The sequence below is a fragment of the Trichomycterus rosablanca genome, chromosome 18 (genome assembly GCF_030014385.1).
Source record: "Trichomycterus rosablanca isolate fTriRos1 chromosome 18, fTriRos1.hap1, whole genome shotgun sequence".
Taxonomy (NCBI): domain Eukaryota; kingdom Metazoa; phylum Chordata; class Actinopteri; order Siluriformes; family Trichomycteridae; genus Trichomycterus; species Trichomycterus rosablanca.
Genome location: NC_086005.1, coordinates 17031411 through 17052047, shown reverse-complemented (window position 1 = coordinate 17052047; position 20637 = coordinate 17031411). Strand labels below are relative to the sequence as shown.

Genomic DNA, 20637 nt, shown 5'->3' with positions numbered 1-20637 from the left:
CAGGCACATTTTGGGGTTTTTTTTTCGTTGTTTTCGTTTTTCAGGACATACTTGAAGGATGTGCATCAATGCCATTATTTAACACTCAAAAACAAGATCAGTGCTGTAGGTTGTGCAATTTATTTCTTCTGAGCTTTAGGAAATTGTGTTGAAGTAATTTCATGTCCAAAATTTGTAAGAAAAAAGTTCGAGCTTTAAAGTTGTTGTAAATGTGGTAATGTTGGTTCACTTCCAGGAACATACAAATTTTATTGTACTTTTAAAAACCCTCCTTATCAAAATGGTTTGTTACTGTTTAGTAAGCAAAAAGCTGTTTTCTGTTAAATTTGTGCTGGGGAAAAGCAAGCATTACAGTCAACAATTTGGTGTAAAGACATTCAATAGACAATCAAACTGCAATTATTCATTAATTTGTGTCATTCATAATGTTTGTACATAGATATTGTTTCTGTTTTGTTGATTTTTGTTTTGTATTTTATGTTATACTTAAATAACTGGCAAACAGTTCCAGGAATAAAGTTCTGGAAGTATAAATAGCTATTGTTTTTTTTGCTTTATTTATTTTTTACATAAATAAAATGGCTTCAAATACTTGGTTAGTTGTATCAGGTGAACCTGCTGTGTGGTTGATCTTAAAACCTGACCACACCTGCTCTGTGTAGCCAAGATTGGCCCTACTGCTTCCATTGTGTGTATGTAGGGCTGGGCGATATGGATCAAAAATAATATCTCGATATATTTTAGCTGAATGGCGATATACGATATATATCTCGATATTTTTTCATCCCATAAGGTAATAACAAAAAGACACTTCTGCGACGAAGCTACATGTTCCAAATTTTTTACAGGCACTTTTATTAATATTCATGCTGGGAAAGCTTCACACAAGAACTATTTTTCCTTAAGAAAAAAAATTACTATTGTAAGAAAAAGTTTGTAGTTTTCTAACGTCTCACCTGTCGTGTAATGTGAATTACAAATATATTGTCTGGCCCTTTAAGAATGTTAAGTGTACTATAGGGCGCAGGGAGCGAGTGTGTAGGGAAGATAACAGAAATTGACCGTTTCCGGCTGTGCTTGTGTGAACTTGCGTGTTTTGCACTGAGCTTGTGTGACATTAAATATAGCGTTCTCGTTAAACCCCCCCCCTCACATGTTTGGACTTTATACATTGTTTTACATCAGTCGCCACAACATTAACATTTACATTAATATATTTTTTTACCGTATAGAACTCAGTTCTGTAATACAGGCAGAACTAATCGTACATGTTACTGTGTAAATATTACAATATATAATGCATTTTAATCAGCGTTCTGCTTCATGCACTTTATCATTATTTAACAGATTTATTTGTTGTTTAATTGCTGTTTGCTCCTTGTTTACTGCAGAGTTAGTTCATGCAATTTTATAAATTTTTGGATGTTTATTGGCCGAGAACAAGAAATACTATAATAGAAGATAAATAAATAAATGAGTCTCGGACATCGGGATATCCTCCAGTATAAACTAACGTGCATGTCAGCCCGTGCATGCGCTTGTATGTTTATATTGGTTTTTGAAACGAATAACGACTTTGGTATTTGAAGTGAAAAACGAAAGGTACACGGAGCTGGAACCTTTTGTCTGCACTCGTTTTCGGCATTCTCTACAGAATACATTATTCTGCTGCTCATCTGACACTTTGAATCCGAACCATCTCCAAATAATTGAGCCGTTATTATTCTTTGTACTAAGCAGCTCCTCTTCGATAGCTTCTGTCATGTCTTTATCCGTCTCCATGCTATCGCTGCCTGCAGGAATTACTGGTGAAGCGGAGGGGCGGGGCAGGTGAACATGTGCAGAGACAAACTGGGAGAAGAGAAAGTCGAACTGTCGGATCTAATTGGAACGCAACATCTATATCGATATACGCGATATTGTCTTATCTTATATCGCGTATGAAAATTTATCGATATATTATAAAATCTCGATATATCGCCCAGCCCTATGTGTATGGATATATATGTACACACACAACATATATATAATAAACACATACCCCATCCAACATGCGCGCAGCCACATGATGTTTCCACCTGTCTGAGGGCGCATTCACACGAGAAGTGGCAAAACCGTTTTTGCACAGGCTGTGCCATTGTTTCTTATGAAGTGTGGTGGTGCCACTTTTATAAGTGGTGCATTCATTGGGCTTGCAATTTATTTATTTTTTTGTGCTCACCTCAGTACACAAAGTTCACCTGATAAGGCTTTGCCCCAGTTTCCACTGACCCTTTCAAAGGGGCTCCAATGAGACGAACTGTTTGATATGACATGGTAAAAGTGACTTAGGCAGTACAAACAATTAACGTGACTTATTGTACTAAAGCAATAACCGAGGAATTTCATTAGTTGAGAGAACTTATGACCAGTAATAATTGAGAGATGTTTAGCGTTCTTATGTTGTTAATGTAGTACATTAAGCCAGATTTTTTCCCCACAATAAGTGTTTTAGAATCTGATTCTTGCCATTTCTTAGCATCCTGAGCTATAACACAAGTTTAAAAGTGAAACTAAAACACAGTAAGGAAATTACAGCTAAACACAGATACCCTTCACCTATACAGATACCTATATTGCCAAAAGTATTCACTCACCCATCCAAATCATTAAATTCAGGTGTTCCAATCACTTTAATGGCCACAGGGATATAAAACCAAGCACCTAGGCATGCAGACTGCTTCTACAAACATTTGTGAAAAAATGGGTTGCTCTCAGGAGCTCAGTGAATTCCAGCGTGGTACCGTGATAAGATGCAGTTGTGCAACACGTCCAGTCATGAAATTTCCTCGCTACTAAATATTCCACAGTCAACTGTCAGTAAAATTATAACAAAGTGGAAGCGGAACGACAGCAACTCAGCCACAAAGTAGTAGGCCACGTAAAATGACGCGGGGTCAGTGGATTGCTTTCTGCAACTTTTCCGCTACAGCCCTCCAAACTTCATGCAGTGGTGTAAAGCACGCCGCCACTGGACTCTAGAGCAGTGGAGACATGTTCTCTGGAGTGCCGAATCACACTTCTCTATCTGGCAATATGAAGGATTTGGCGGTTGCCAGGAGAACGGTACTTGTCTGACTGCATTGTGCCAAGTGTAAAGTTTGGTGGAGGGGGGATAATGGGGGGATAACGGTGTGGGCTCGCCCCCTTAGTTCCAGTGAAAGGAACTCTTAATGCTTCAGCATACCAAGAGATTTTGGACAATTTCATGCTCCCAACTTTGTGGGAACAGTTTAAGGATGGCCCCTTCCTGTTCCAACATGACTGTGCACCAGTGCACAAAGCAAGGTCCATAAAAACATGGATGAGCAAGTTTGGTGTGGAAGAACTTGACTGGCCTGTACAGAGTCCTGACCTTAACCCGATAGAACACCTTTGGGATGAATTAAAGCAGAGACTGCAAGCCAGGCCTTCTTGTCCCACATCAGTGTCTGACCTCACAAATGCGCTTCTGGAAGAATGGTCAAAAATTCCCATAAACACACTCCTAACCCTTGTGGAAAGCACTTCCAGAAGAGTTAAAGCTGTTATAGCTGCAAGAGGTAGGCCGACATCATATTAAACCCTATGGATTAAGAATGGGATGTCACTCAAGCTCATGTGCGTATGAAGGCAGACAAGCGAATACTTTTGGCAATATAGTCTATGTAAATGCGTTCAGAGTGGATTTGCTGCACTGCTCATGAAGAGACATACTATGCTGCTACATGATTTCCCCACTGCTTGTGCAGCCAACACAGGTCGCATTTACAGCAGCAATGACGAACCTATTTGACTGCCCTTTCTTAGACACAGTCAGCTGAGTTTGGTGGACGCCCAGCCCAGTTTGAGATTTCAGCTATGGTGGGCTGGTGCATTAGTCGCCTGCATCGTGCAAGCTCTCCAAACGCAGAGAGGACGGGGAGCAAAGAAAAACAAGAAATGTCAAATGTTTTCATTTTTATAATACATTTTTTACAATTGTGTAATAGTTTGATAACAGTTCTTCACCCTTGTTAATTGCTCTTAATGAAACGAGGACGACGCATCGTAGCTTCCTAAAAAAAGAAACAAGAACACGGTTAGTGACAAATATTGTTTCAGCATCACGGCAGAAATCATAATCACAGGTTAGAAAGTAGTGCAGTCTTGAATCTTACCTTTGTATTGTTATGCTGTAATTGGCATTAGGAAGATACTGACGAAGCTCTAGAGGGAAATCATTAGGCACATCAAATTCCTGATAGCACACATTGGCAGCTTTCTCTGAAGATAAAATAAGAGCAGGATAGTTACAAACCCCATTTTTGAAAAAAGTTGCGACGTTCTGGTTTATTTGTGTGACGTATCCGATTTATTTTATTTTAATCTTTAAACTGACAAAAGTAGAAGAAAAGATTTTCAGTGTTTTCACTGATCAACTTCATTGTATTTTGTAAATAGAAACAAATTTAGAATTTATTGCCTGTAACACACTCCAAAAAATTTGGGACAGAGGTAAAATAAAAATTAAACGTTTATAGACTATTTAAGTTACAGTTTTCCACAATAAGCTTGGTAACAGGTGAGGGAATCATGATTGGGTAAAAAATAAAGAGATAACAAAGAATCAAAGAGTCTTTACAAACAGTGATGGCCCGAGGCTTACCACTTTGCATGCCATTATGGTGCCAATAAAATACCAGCCAGTGAGGATGTGAAGCATGAGATGGACGTTAACAAGGCAGTGGGAAGCCAAGTGTGGTGTCATTGTTAATTACATTATACAGTGCTGCACATTATGATATTTTCTTAATCAATCTATCTCCAGTTCCCCCACTGCACTGTCAACCTCCGCGTAGCACAACAACTATGCTGGCCTAGAAAGACTGCAGCCTACATGCAAAACATTCAGGCTCTTCTTTTCACCAGTCTGTGACTCCTACATATAGCCATAGTACACAGAGGAGCACGCTATAGTCAAGTATTCCTCTGCTGTTTTTGATATATTATTTTCTATTTTGCATTGTCCTCCTTTTTCAGCCTTCTTGTTGTATCCAATTCCTTATAACTTTCTCAGACCACCCACTGCTTCTTTTCACCGGTCACCCTTCACAGAGAGCAGTATTATGTACAAAGATACATGCACTACTGTCTGTAAATCAACAATCTCTGGTGCAGGCGCCTCAAGCTGCCAGCAAAGGACGCATTTGCACCAGCAAAGAGGAACTCTTTCAACCATTTGCTCACTCAATTGATTATTCCCTCCCTCAAGACGCAGCCAACTGTGTTTTGCTTGGCCCCCTGCTGGTCAATTACAAAGCTAAGTTCAGAACATAAGAGTTCGTGATCTCAACGCTAGCACATTAAATTGCTACACCACCTGAGCACCTGTATTTATTTGGAACCATGCCTAGCTGTTAATTTCCATTCATTTTAATTTGCCAAGGCTTCAAATAAGAAAAGAGGGAGCAATTACAGCTGCAATTGCTTGCCAGTAACACTGGAACATTGGGAATTCATGTAGTCCCTTACCATTGGAGCAGTTGTTGACATACTGCCCCATTGCCAGAGGATTTTCTGGATGGGAGGTTAACCACGAACTGTCACATAAACAGAAGGGGCCAAGCTGGTCCCGCCCACTACATGACCTAAAGCAGATAAAAAGTGTTAGCAAATGACAAATGAACACTCTGATGCTCGTTCATAGGGCCAATAAATATACGGGAAAATGTGATTAATTTCACAGACCTTGTTTTTCAAAAATCACAGATTTCACTGATTTTTAAAGAAAAAGTACCACATTTCACAGCAAACATTAAATATTTATTTATTTATTTGGGTTTTTTATGTAATGTTAAACACATGTGTCATTTAATGGCAGAACTGGGTATTATATATCTGTCTTCTTTATTTTGTCTTTATCCTTTGGTCAATTTTATATTTTCATTTTTATGGCTGCGAGGTAGGTTAATACTGTTCTTGTGTTGTCTTGTGTAAGGATTTCTTTTATGATTTCAGGCATGTGCACTTGTCTTTCCTTTGTGTATTTACGGCATTCTATTAAAATGTGTTTTATTGTTATAAGTGTTTGGCAAGTTTCACAGGTTGGTGAGTTTTCTCCTTTTACCAGGTATTGGTGGGTTACTGGTGTGGCCAATTCTGCATCTTGTGTATATGGCTTGGTCTATGCATTGTCCCTGGTGAGTTCTTAATTTAGCATTGATGTTTGGGTGTATTTCTTGGAGTTTGTTGGTGGCCTGAGCGTTCCATTCATTTTGCCATTTTTCCTTGATGTAGAAATGTATTAATGGTTTTAAGTCTGTTGATGGGATTTTGATGTTTGTCGTATTTTGGTTTGTTTTTCCTCTACCCAGTGGTGTATAGTAACGAAGTAATAATACTTCGTTACAGTACTTAAGTAGTTTTTTGGAGTATCTGTACTTTACTGGAGTATAAAAAATATTGTTAACTTTCACTTTTACTTTACTACATTTCCTAAAGGAATTGTGTACTTTTACTCCGATACATTTGACGTATGCAAATTCGTTACTCGTTACTACAAAATAAAACGACAGGAATTTTTTTAGCTAAATGATGTAAGATGTGTGACAAACTGCACGCAGGTTTGGTGAATCTGCGCTTGTAAATTAGATCAGCGGTTAAACACATTACTGCGCATGTGTAAACAAACCGAGTGAAGCGCATCGTTCACCGAAAGATTCGGAAATATCAGCATTTCAGAATCTCCCCGTCCAACACACTGATGTAAGTTAAGAATGATTAACAAAGTAAATCCGCAGCATCATTGTTTATTATTATTATTATTATTAGCATTAACATTGTTCAAATATCTAGCTACCATTTTCGATTACATACGTTTCACTAAATTTGTTTGTAATTACTTCAGTGCAGACATGAAGACGTGTCCATCATTTATAAAAACTCACTTCCGGACAAATATTTCCTCAGATAACTTCTGTATTACACCGGCAGAGGAAACATTTATGGTGCTGAGGAAAATGCACATCTTTAACCCTTTAATGCTCTCAACAAGAACTCAACTTATCCAACTTATTATGGATGATTTTTCAGCTGCTGACTTCAAGTTGACATATAAGTTAGAAATGTTGTTTACTTAAAGTAAGAATACCAATATTTTTTAAGTTTAACATGTCAATCAGGGAGTAGATACAGCTTATTTTACCCATATATTTCGATTTAAACTAATGGTTGAGCAGATCATTGAAGTGCTAAAAGTGCCACATGTTTTGTTAAAATTTTGCTTTAAATTAATTCTGTCAAAATTCAGTTGTTTTTGGTTATTGGGATGTATACAGTATCTATGACCTGAATGTACAACCTAAATAAAAAAATGTAACAGTATAAAAAATGCAAATAAAATAGATGCAGTGTTTTCATGTTTTGTCTGGTCAACTTCATTACAATTCTTAACATACATAAACATGCATTTTAAGCCCACAACGCATTCTTAAAAAGTTGGAACAGGACAGTTTAGGGCTAGTAATAAAACAACTAAATAATGATGTGATTTCAAATAGGGGATGTGAACAGCTGATTATAATTATGAATTGGCACAAATCATGTTCAGATGGAGGAAAGAAAATAGGTTGTTAAGGTAGTTTACAGACTTAAAAGAACAATCTTTATATTTTTCAAAATGACCGCTTCAGTTTATACTAACAGCATTTACTTTTACTTCTACTTTTAATACTTAAGTACATTTAATATCAAATTACTTTTGATACTTAAGTACATTAAACATCAGATACTTTTAGACTTTTACTCAAGTAATATACTAAAAGGTGACTTTTACTTCTATCAAAGTAAATTTCTGGTAAGATACTTGTATTTTTACTCAAGTATGGACTTCAGGCACTTTATACACCACTGCCTCTACCTAGCTGATCTGTTTTTCGTTCCCTTCTATTCCGCTGTGTCCTGGTACCCAGCATAGCTTTATGTCATATTCCAGTTCTGTTAGCTTGTTGATTGTCCTTTGTACATTGATGTAATTAGGGTGGTCTGATGTGCATGATTCCAGTGCTTTACAGTGCCTTCCCTGCACTACAGGACATTTATCAGACCAGGGTGGTCAGGAGAGCCCATCACATAATCAAGGACAGCACACACCCCCAAAACTACCCCTTTACTCTTTTGCCATCAGGCAAACGCTTTAGAAGCATTAAGGCCAGAACAACAAGACTGACCAACAGTGAACAAACATGGACTAACACACACACAACCTACCTCATGAACATTAAACCTCATAATACAATACACAATTGTATATCCAATGACTGCTGATATGCATATTTGCACCTTAAAACTTAAACAACTTAAGTCACTTAAAATAACTTGCTGCTATATTCTTAAACATTGCACAATTTTTTCTGCACCTTAAACAACTGCTGCTATGTGCCTTTTTCACTACCTTAGTTTACTTTCTATCTCTATTTTTACTCATTGTATATAAAAGTTTTTATAGTTTAGGTTTATATTTAAAAAAGTTTTTAAACTAAGTTTTCTATTGTGTTAGTTTAATTTTTGTTTTTATGTATAATACTTTGACGTTTGGAGGACGAACAAAGTAAGAATTTCATTGTACAGTGTAACTGCTGGTTTTTCTGTGCATATGACAATAAAACTCTTGAATCTCTTGAATCTTGAATCTCTTGAATCTCTTGAATCTTGAATGGGATTTCTGGAGGGAGTGATGCAGTTCGTCAAGTGTAAAGGCTTGGTTGTATGGTTCTTTGTTATCCATCCTAAAATCTGTTTAGTTTCTTTCCCTTTGTATTCTGATCCTTTGAAATTCTGGGGTGTAGTTCCTGTTAGATGATATGTTTTTGAATGTTTTTGCTAGTAGCTCTGCAATTTCATTTTCATTTCTGGCTGTTTTTGAGGTACTGGATTCAGTGTTGTGTGTTCCCATTCTCCATGTTTCGAATGAGGTTCCAAATTTTATTGGTTGGTGTGTTTGTGTTAATGTTGTTTGTAAAGAATTTCCAGCTCTGTCTTTTAGCTGTGTTTATTATTTTTTCTGGGTTGTGCTCTGGTGTTTCGTAGGTTATTAAGGTTGTCTGTTGTGGGGTGTTTGTTGAAATTTCTTTCAACTCGTTTTCGTATCTTGACTGCTTGTCTGCATTCTTCATTGAACCAGGGGTTTCTTTTCTTTTTTGTTTTTTTGGGACATCTTGGATATGTTTTTTTCCGCAATTTCATTTAAATTTGTTGTGAACCATTTTACGAGGTCTTTATTTCTTGCAGGTATTTCCTTTAATTTTTCTTTACAGAGGTTCTGAAAGGCAGGCCAGTTGGCTCTGTTTAATCTCCATCTTTGTGGTGTGAGTATTGGATGGGGTCTATCTGGGCTTATAAGAATAGGAAAGTGGTCACTGCCACAGAGGTCACCCCATATTTCCAAGAAAATTCCAAATATAGTTCTGGTCTGCATATTGTTAAGTCGATTGTAGTGTATGTCCCATGTCCTGGGTGTATATACAGTCATGTGAAAAGGTAGGACACCCCATGAAAACTTTTGTCTGTTTGAACATATTTAAACATATGGACATTTGAGCTTCATTTGAACAGTAGAGGTGGAGCTTATATAACTAAACAATAAAAATGTTAAAAATTACTTTTAAACAAAAGTTGTAAAATGTAATGAACCAAAATGGAAATTTATCGTGAGGAAAAAGTTAGGACACCCAAACATTTATTAGTACTTAAAATGTCTCAAATTAGAATCCGGTGGACCACATCAATTCCACTGTCCGGAAAATTATTTACAAGTGGAGAACATTTAAAACAACTGCCAACATGGCCAGGTAAGGCGGTCCTAGCAAGTTCAGCCCAAGAGCAGACCACAAGATGCTTAATGAAGTCTCCAATAATCCTACAATGTCATCACAGGACCTACAGGTAGCTCTTGCCACAGTTGATAGCAAGGTACATGCATCTACCATCAGAAAGAGACTGCACAAGTTTGATTTTCATGGGATGTGCAAGGAGGAAACCCTTGCTGTCAAAAAGCATCAGGGCAAGACTAAAGTTTACCAGAGAACACTTAGACAAAGACCAGGACTTCTGGAACAATGTGCTTTGGACAGATGAATCCAAAGTTGAATTATTTGGGCACAGTAACAAAAGACATGTTTGGCGCAAACCAACACAGCATTTGAGCACATTTGAGTGCATCCCTTAATGTTGGGCATGTACCTAAATTGTTTAAACATGCTGTTATTAAACCCCTTGATTAAAAAAACCAAATCTTGATCCACACGTTCTGTCTAATTATAGGCCAATTTCAAACCTTCCTTTAGTCTCCAAGATTCAAGAAAAAGTAATTTCTAAGCAGTTATGTTCTTATTTACATGAAAACAGTATTCATGAAAACTTTCAATCAGGATTTAGGTCCAACCATAGTACCGAAACCGCATTAATTAGGGTAGTTAATGATTTATGTCCTCTGATAATGGATGCGTCTCTTTTCTTGTTCTATTAGATCTTAGTGCAGCGTTTGATACTGTCGATCATAACATTTTACTGGATAGGCTAGAAAATACAGTAGGTGTTAAATGACTCACATTCTCTTGGTTTAAATCCTATTTAACTGACCGCTCTCAATTTGTTTATGTAAATAATAAATGCTCGGAAATTACAAAAGTAAAGTATGGTCTTCCACAGGGGTCAGTACTGGGACCTCTATTATTTACACTATATAAGCTTCCATTAGAAGAAATTATTCAGAAACATGGCATCAATTTTCACTTCTATGCAAATGACACACAGCTGTATATATCAGCCAAACCCAATGACACGAACACAATCAGTAAGATTGAAGATTGTGTAAACAACATAAAAAAACGGATGTCGTGTAACTGTCTTTTACTCAATTCAGATAAAACAGAGGTCTTACTTGTTGGATCTAAGGCTGCGAAAGACAAGTTGTCTAACCTAATGCTAAACCTAATCACTTTCTCTGTAACTCCCAGCTCAGATGTAAAAAACTTGGGTGTCACAAAAGATAATATTACTTGAGTTGCTTTCTTTCACTTGTGTAATATCTCTAAAATAAGAAATATAATATCTGTAAATGACGCTAAACTGATCCATGCGTTTATAACTTCACAGTTTGATTATTGTAATGCTTTTCTAACTGGATGCTCTGGTAGATCCAGAAACAAACTCCAGTTGGTTCAAAATGCAGCCGTTCGAGTGTTAACCAGAACTAGAAAGTTTGATTATATTAGTCCTGTTCTATCATCTCTACACTGGCTGCCAGTTAAATTCCGCATTGATTACAAAATACTTCTACTAACTTATAAAGCACTACATGGTCTGGCTTCACAGTATCTGAGTGAACTTATTGAGCACTACAGCCCAGCACGTTCACAAGATGCAGGGTTACTTATAGTTCCCAGAATTAAAAAGATCACGGCTGGTGGAAAAGCATTTTCTTACAAAGCTCCACAAACTCCCTGCCTCTGTCTGGGACTCGGACACAGTCTCGATGTTCAAGTCTAGATTGAAAACATATTTATTTGTCAAACTAAACAAGCAATCTTAGCTATGCTGTAATAATTAGGGGTGCAGTTCTGTAAAACGGACATTTTACTCTTAACGATTTCACGTTGTAACTACCTTCTGTTTGTTTGCAGTGCCAACAATGCTGCTCATACTAGATGTGTACTAGGCGTGTTTGCACCAAAAATTTCCAGGACTTACAACAGACTTTATCACCGACTAGACCGAACAATGAAGAACTCGTTTGTGTTTGTATGATATTGTGTAAATCCTATTTATTTGAAGTATCCTCCAGGCCACTCAAAGAGGATGGGTCCCTGCTGAGTCTGGTTCCTCTCAAGGTTTCTTCCTGTAATTTTAAGGGTGTTTTTCCTTGCCACTGTCGCCCTCGCCTTGCTCAATAGGGGTTTTTTGTCTGTTGGTCCTGGATTCTGTAAAGTTGCTTCAAAACAATGGTTATTGTAAAAAGTGCTATATAAATAAATTTGACTTGACAAGAACCTCATACCAACTGTGAAGCATGGAGGTGGAAATGTCATGGTTTGGGGCTTTTTTTGCAGCAGCAGAGCCTGGCAAGCTCTCCATTATAGTATCCACAAAATAAATTCTTCACTGTATCAGAGGGTGCTTGAGGAAAGACCATCTGTCCAAAAACTGAAGCTGAAGAGGAAGTGGACCATGTAGCATGACAACGACCCAAAACATTCCAGTAAATCCACCAAGGAATGGCTTAAAAGAATGAAACTGAGAGTTCTGGAATAGCCAAGTCAAAGCTCGGATCTTAATCCTATTGAGATGCTGTGGGGTGATTTGAAGCGGCCTGTGCATGCAAGAAACTTTCTCCCAGTCGATGTCAGAGACTGGTAGATGGTTATAGGAAATGTCTAATTGAGGTTATTTCAGCCAAAGGGGGAAATACCAGCTATTAGGGCACAGGGTGTCCTAACTTTTTCCTTGTTCATTACATTTTACAACTTGAGTTTAAAAGTTATTTTTTCAGTTTTATTTGTTTAGTTATATAAGATCCATCTCTCAAAGCTGTTCAAATGATGCTCAAATGTTCATATATTTAAATATGTTCAAAAGAACAAAGGCTCTCATAGGGTGTCCTAACTTTTTCACGATTGTATGTATGTCCAGGTGTGTTCATTAAACAGGTTATTTGTGTTTATAAATTCTTCCACTGTTTTTCCTTTGCTGTTGGTATTTCGGCTCCATCACATTGTGTTGTGGCTGTTAAAATCTCCTAATAGAATGTATGGAAGTGGAAGTTGTTCGGTTAGATTGTTTAGATCCGTTAGCTTTAAAGTAGTATTCGGGGGAATGTAAATGGTGCATATGGTAATGTTTTTATGGATGATGATTGATGTTCTAATCACAGTAGTCTGTAAGTGGGTGTTGAGGAGGATATGGCTATGGGGAATGTAATTCTTTATGTATATTGTCAAGTCAAGTTAAACTTATTTATATAGCGCTTTTTACAATGAACATTGTCTCAAAGCAACTTTACAGAATCCAGGGCCAACAGATACAAAAACAAAAACCTCTGTTGAGCAAGCCGAGGGCAACAGTGGCAAGGAAAAACTCCCTTAAAATTACAGGAAGAAACCTTGAGAGGAACCAGACTCAGCAGGGACCCTTCCTTATTGGGTGGCCTGGAGAATAATTTGAATAAATAGGATTTACACAATATCATACACACACAAATTAAATGAACTAAAAGTTATAACTAACAAAAATAATTGGAGTTATTATTCAGTCCAGTCTGTGATAAAGTCTGTAGTGAGTTATTGACATTCTTGGTGCAAACATGCCAGGTTCCCGTCACATCTGGCAGGAGCAGCATTGCTGGCACGGCAGTCTCAAATTTATTCCTTAACCTCGGGCGGGTAAACAGGTTTCCGTCAGAACCACCTCGGGGTTAAACAACAGAGGATGTAGTTAAAAATGTAAAATGTGAATTAAGTAAAATATCAGTTTTTCAGAGAGTAGCTTTAGACTCCGGCACCCGCAATTATTACAGCATAACTAAAAGGGAGAGCGAGCAGGTAACAAGGTCATGAAGGCTTTCGCAGGACATCAGCACCCACCTCCCCACCGCCATCAAACCTGAGTGATCGGACAAGAGAGGCAGAACGACAGCAACCCAACATCCCTGATCACCACAAGTTTCTATGACCAAGAACCCCCAAGCTCTGCGCCTTTGTCTATATTCGGGGTGAACAGCTCCTATCCCATAGTCCAGAAGCTGGACGCAACCAGAAGCCAACATGCAGCGCCAGCAAATCTGACAAAACATGCGAGCACCAGACTGTCCAGACCCCAGATTTCCAGGTCCAGAGATACACACCCCTAGTCTGAAAAAAGTAAATAAATATGTTTTCAGTCTAGACTTAAACATTGAGACTGTGTCCGAATCCCGAACAGAGGCAGGGAGATTATTCCAAAGTTGTGGAGCTTTGTAAGGAAATGCTTTTCCACCAGCCGTGATCTTTTTAATTCTAGGAAGTAACCCTGCATCTTGTGAGCAAAGTGGACGTGCTGGGTTGTAGTGATCAGTAAGTTCACTCAGATACTGTGGAGCTAGATCATGTAGCGCTTTATAAGTTAGTAAAAGTATTTTGTAATCAATGCAAAATTTAACTGGCAGCCAGTGTAGAAATGATAGAACAGGAGTAATATGGTCAAATTTTCTAGTTAGCACTCGAACTGCTGCATTTTGAACCAACTGGAGTTTGAAAGAAAGCAACTCGAGTAATATTATTAACGTGTGTATCAAAGGAGAGATCTGAATATATTGTGACACCCAAGTTTTTTACATCTGACCTGTGAGTAACAGAGAAAGTGTTTAGGTTTAGCACCAGGTTAGACAACTTGTCTAGTGAAAATTGATGCCACGTTTATGCATAATTCTCCTAGTGGTAGCATATAGAGTGTAAATAATAGAGGTCCCAGTACTGACTCCTGTGGAACACCAGACTTTACTTTTGTAGTTTCTGAGCATTTGTTATCTACATAAACGAATTGAGAGCGGTCAGTCAAATAGGATTTAAACCAAGAGAGAGCGAGTCCTGTAACACCTACTGTATTTTCTAGCCTATCCAGTAAAATGTTATGATCGACAGTATCAAACGCTGCACTAAGATCTAATAGAACAAGAAAAGAGACGCATCCATTATCAGAGTACATTAATAAACCATTAACTACCCTAATTAATGCAGTTTCGGTACTATGGTTGGGCCTAAATCCTGATTAAAATTTTTCATTAATACAGTTTTCATTCAAATAAGAACATAATTGTTTAGGAATTACTTTTTCCAGTATCTTAGAGACATAAGGAAGATTTGAAATTGGCCTATAATTAGATGGAACGTGTGGATCAAGATTAGGTTTTTTAATTAGGGGCTTAATAACAGCACTTTTGAACAATTTAGGTACGTACCCAAGGCTAAGGGATGTATTTATTAACATAAGCAGGGGCTCTACAATGCTCTACAATGGAAGTAAATCTTAACGAGTTGGAACAGGATCGAGTATACACAATGATGACTTTGATGATTTAATCAACGCAGTTAGTTCATTTTGGGAGATTGGATTAAAGGAATTTAGTTGGATTACCTTGTTAGATAAGTCACTATTATCACCAATGCTGCTCAGAGTGAGTTCATACTTAACATTGGCAAGTGACACACTCTGACCTTGAAGTCGTATGGTTGTGCGAAATACGGTCTCTAAATGTTGAGTTGCCTGATCTAGATCTTTAGGCTCTGATGGTGATATAGTTGGTAATTCTGGTAGGCTGTTTATGAACGCTGCTGCAGTTGCAAATGTAATAGTGTGCTTACATTTAAAACGATGTAGTTGCTGTATATTATTGGATAGGGACACTTCATACATTAGGAGGGAGTGATCAGAAATCATGTCATTCTGTGGCAGAACTACCAGGCTGTCTATGTTCACACCATAAGTTAGTATTAAGTCTAAGGTGTGTTTACTCCCATTATACCTTTTTGAACTGTAAAATGTGATAGTTTAGTCAGTATCATGTCAGTGTGGGTGGATTCCATAACCACATATCTGGGCCAGTTGTCTACTGGTCCTTGAGAGCTCAAACTAGTCATTTCTGTTTCGTTCTCATAATCCAAGAGTTTTCGTTTTGGGGTTTTAGTATTCATATTTGTATGAGTTTCATTTCATTATCCTTACTCCCCACCCACCTCGGAGCCCCAATCAGGGGTACACAGAGCCGTAGAGTTCTAGCTTGCATACCAGGGCTGTAAGGATAAAATACTTAACTTCTTGGATGTTCTTGGCATTCGATTGACTCTGGGCCAGCGCCTTCTAGGGATCTCATAGGAGATACAACCTAGGGCATATCCTGACCAGCCGATTGATTGGAGCAGGCCTCTCCAACCTCCCGTCTATGCGAAGTCGGGGCCAAAGTGCTTTGTTGGGGAGGTGGTAGCCGCAACCACCACTCCCCTAAGCACCAGGATCCCTTTCTCTGCAGACACGGGTCGCATCTCACAGCAAACAAGGTGCCTCATTTGCTCGCCTCTTACGAGCAGCATGAGGGGTCTGGAACCTATTCTATCCCGGGTCCCCACAGGGGTTAAATAACACTCATAAATTGAATGACAGAATAAATGGAAGCTACACTCAAGCCGGAAAGTCTGCACACCCTCTTCACCTTCTCCATGTTTTATTATGTTACAGACTCATTCTATAATATATTGAGTTCTTTTTTGCCCTAAACATCTACACACAATCGCCAATAATTACGAAGTAAAAACAGGATTTAGAACAAAAATAGTTTATTTATGGGTTACATATCTGTACACACCCTTATACTTGGTTGATGCACCTTTGGCAGCAATTACAGCTGCAAAGCATCTTGGGAAAGAAGCTACGAGCTTGGCACACTTCTGGACATTTTTGCCCATTCCTCTTGGCATATCCTTGCAAGCTCTGTCAGGTTGGATGGGAAGCGTCGGTACACAGCCATTTTTAGCTCCTTCCACAGATGTTCCATTGGATTCAGGATTACAGACTTTCTCCGAAGCCACTCCTTTGTTCTCTTGGCTGTGTGCTTCAGGTCGTTGTCATGTTGGAAGGTAAACCTTCACCCCAGTCTGAGGTCCAAAGCACTCTGAAGCAGGTTTTCTTCAGGGATCTCGGTGTACTTAGCTGCATTCATCTTTCCCTTTATCAGGACTAGTCGCCCCGGTCCCGCTGCTGAAAAACATCCCCACATTATGATGCTGCCACCGCCATGCTTCACTGTAGGGATGGCATTAGCCAGATTTGTGATTTGTGGAGTGCTGCCTGGATGGTTGATCTTCTGATAGGTTCTCCCATCTTCAGTCAGAGTGACCCTCGGGTTCCTGCTCACCTCCCTGGCCAAGGCCCGTCTTCCCCGATCGCTCAGTTTGGCTGGGCGGCGAGGTCTAGGAAATTTTTGGTGGTTCCAAATTACCTCCATTTATGAATGATGGTGGCCACTGTGATCTTTGGGACCTGTAAAGCTGCAGCAATTTTTCTGTACCCTTCTCCAGATCTATGCCTTGACAAAATCCTGTTTCTGAGGTCTGCCCACAATTCCTATGACCCCTTGGCTTGGAGTTTGCTCTGATATGCACTGTTAACTGTGGGACCTTATATAGGCAGGCGTGGGCAATCCCCAACCATGTCCAACCAATTGGATTTACCACAGGTTGAATTGTAGAAACATCTCACTTTTGGGTGTCATATCAAAGGGTATGCACACTTGGTATACATATAATATTTTACATTTTGATTTTTAATAAATTAGCACAAATGTCTAAAAACCTGCTTTCACTTTGTCATTGTGGGCTATTTTGTGTAGAATTTTGTGACAAAAAATGAACTCAGTCTGTAATGTAATAAAACGTGGAGAAGGTGAAAGAGGTGTGCAAACTTGTCGGCTTGACTGTACAACACACAGCACAACCTACCTTAATAGATGAATGTAAACATAGTTAATGTTGAGGCTCCATCTCTAATGCAAAAACAATTGATTTTATGTTTTTACACGGCCCTCTCAGCATCCACAAAATTGAAACTCCAAACTCAGTTACCCAAATAGTGTTTTCAGCTGCTGTAGATTTCTACGTACATCTCGGCCATTTTGACTAATTGATTACTAACTGAATTGCTGTAGGATTGCTAGGACTGCCTCATAGAGCAGACTAACCAGTAAATGTGAGGCACTTGAACACTACATGAAAGAAAAATGTTAAATCACTAAACACAAACCTTAAAATTTGAATTTCACAGCAAACTGCATTTCACGGTCTATGACACAATTGAGTGAGTAGGGCCTTATTAATTCAGTAAACATTCAGATATTTTAACGACTGTAAATTGCAAGCTCACCTCGTCCTATAACTTACTTTTCTTTAGTTAAAGTAATGCTGAACTTACCTAAATACTAGTTTGGAGAGTCCTTTGTCATTGCCATCTATTAAAACACCATCTATGCATCTAAATACAAAAGGGTTTCGAATAGACTGGATGAGAATCGGATTGTCAGCCTGATAAACAGTTCCTGCAAAAAAGCAAAAAAAATGTAATGTTACCAATAACGATCGAGCCAAAAAAATTAACACAATTTACCTTTTACCTCAAATGTAGCTGCTCTGCAAAGTGTTTGGTTTTAATTTTCCACTGCAGCTACAAGACTAATATAGCTAACACATAACAGACCGTCATAAACTATACTATCTAAACTATGCGGTCACCACAATAGATTGTCCATCAAGCTCGTAGGCAGGTGTTCACATATTTTTGCCATGTGGCATAGTTAGATTGCAGCAATACTGCATGACACAGGTTGTTGTGCAACATCTTGCGGTGCAGCCCAGCAAAATAGAATAATTGTAATAGTTAAATATCCAATGACATAAATTAATTAATGTTGAGAGGAAGAACCTGAAACAATGGGGCCACTTGAAGCACATGCCAAACTCTTCACAGACGAGGTGCTCAGGACCCTTGAGCTGTGTGACAGCCTCACCCATCATTAAGCATGACACCGGAACTGAATATAGTATTAAAATGATCAGTGGGATTTATTTGCTCTTTTGCTAGAGTGCAGCAGTGGTGCACTGGGTAGTGTTGGTGCTACAGTTGCAGGTGAAGTTTGGCATTTTGTCCAGGTGTCTGTATGGATTCCCAATGCATACTCTAGTTTCCCTCCACTTCCAAAAACATGACAGGAGGTTAATCAATCACTCTAAATGGCACCACATGTGAGTAAGTTAAAACAGGTGTGTAATGCCCTGCAATAGACCAGTACCCAGTCCAGGGTGTATTGCTGCTTTGCTCCAGACACATCAAGACTAATTAAGCGCAGAATTAAGCGCTTACTGAAAAAAAAATTGATGGGACACTTTTCAGGTCCATTCGGGTACAGAATGTCACAGGTGTGTGCATGTGTGAGGTACCTGGATACATGGCAACTGTGACACCTTTTGGCACCAGTCCTTGTGTGACAAAGACTCCAGTCCCAGCAGATTCCAATGAACTGGGCATCTTCTCCACACAGAAGCCCAGCACCTGCAGCATTGTGTCAGTAGGAGGCACTTTCAGTCCCTGTGCCTCAGCATTGTGGGTAATATGGTTCATGGGCTGATAAGAGGTAGGCAGCAGACGAAGCTTTTTACTTTGATTACTGGCATCGTTTTTAAGCAATGCTGTAAAAAGGTGCACGAGGGTTGCAAGCACCTGGTCATCACTGATCCGCTTGTCTTCAGATTGGTGCTTCACCTGACGAAGGGTCCTGCAAAAAAGAGGATATGGCATAATTAAAAGAAATCAGAATGCAGTAAACTATACAGCTAGTTGACTACACATAATAGTTGTAATGCAAAACAAATTAATAGCCAAACTAGGTATTAGAAAAAGTTAATTGCAACATATGTACTGTTAAATAGCTGGGTTTAAAATCAAGCAGAGCTGCCTCATTTAACAGTGCAGTAATTTAGTGGTAGGTCACAGAATCTCACAGAATCGGACCACCAAGTGCATAGCACAGCAGTTCTCAACCTAGGGGTCAGGACCCAATGTGGGTTTGCCTAAAAGGCAGGTGGGGGATCACCGAAGTACTAGGCAATAAATAATAATAATATTGGCACTCTAAAGTTACAACTAAAAAGTGTATTAATTGATCCAGATCCAGTGTTATAATGGTGTATCATGTACTTACATATTTTATTTTACAAATGTTCATCTTTCTTTGTAATTAAAAGCAACTGATTGCTGAATCGATTCACTGAGTCGAGCAAATCGATTCTTTCTACATGGAACGACAATTTTGGACTAGACTACCAGCATTTCTGGAATCGAACAGCTCCGGTTTCTTAAATACACTCTGTATAGGTGCTATAAACATAGTAAGACATGAAGTTTGACCATTTTCTGCCATTCTGCCAAACAGTATACCCTGTCAATAGTAATGTATGTAGAGAATGAGGCGTTGCATTTTGCACGTTTTTCTTTGCTCCATACTTTTTGTATTATTTACAGTGAAACTATGCCAACTCTTTTTTTTTTGTAGCTGTCTTTGTTAGTTTATTGACCTCTATTATATTACAGCAACGTACAAAATACAGTGACCCCACTTTACAAAGTTACTAGGAATATGTTTTAATCATTGCCTTAATATTTGTCATTCATCTAGCCAAAAAAGGAAACAATACCGCTGGTTTTTCTGTAGATTCAATGCGATCCAGGGAACAAATCTGTGTCTGTAAGATTTCCATTTTTGCGCCAACAATTCTACAAGGTTTTTGCTCATAATTCTCCACCAGGAGAACCAGACCAGTAAATGTATTACTGAACCGAGAGCAATCACATCAGATCACATAAAACATATCGCCCCCTCCTGGTCTGGAGAGGGACCACTACTTTCATTCATTCTGTTTTACAAGCTGGTGCTCCCGGAGAAAACCCAGGTAGACGGGGAGAACATGCAAACTCAACATAGAAAAGACCGAGACCTTCCTGCTAGTATGTCTAATTATTGCATTTCAAATAGTATAATTATCCACTATGCAGAAAAAAATATAT

The 20637-nt window shown here is 38.6% G+C and overlaps 1 protein-coding gene across 1 annotated transcript; it reads right to left on the bottom strand.

The window, feature by feature from the left end:
* Positions 1-3963: 3963 nt before the first annotated feature.
* On the bottom strand, positions 3964-20365 carry setd9 (SET domain containing 9). Its single transcript, XM_063014318.1, has 6 exons — positions 20268-20365; positions 19014-19348; positions 17992-18115; positions 5533-5648; positions 4179-4284; positions 3964-4076 (listed from the first exon to the last, which is right to left on the bottom strand). Exons 1-6 carry the CDS (start codon positions 20363-20365, stop codon positions 3980-3982), a joined length of 876 nt encoding a protein of 291 aa, XP_062870388.1. The 3' UTR covers positions 3964-3979.
* Positions 20366-20637: the final 272 nt, after the last annotated feature.

Coding starts and splice junctions, on each gene's coding strand:
- setd9 (XM_063014318.1), bottom strand. CDS start 20,365: ATGAGCAAAAACCTTGTAGAATTGTTGGCGCAAAAATGGAAATCTTAC. Junction 19,349..20,267: donor AATCTACAGAAAAACCAGCG/GTATTGTTTCCT, acceptor TCTTTTTTGCAG/GACCCTTCGTCAGGTGAAGC. Junction 5,649..17,991: donor CTCTCCAAACTAGTATTTAG/GTAAGTTCAGCA, acceptor TATCTGCTTTAG/GTCATGTAGTGGGCGGGACC.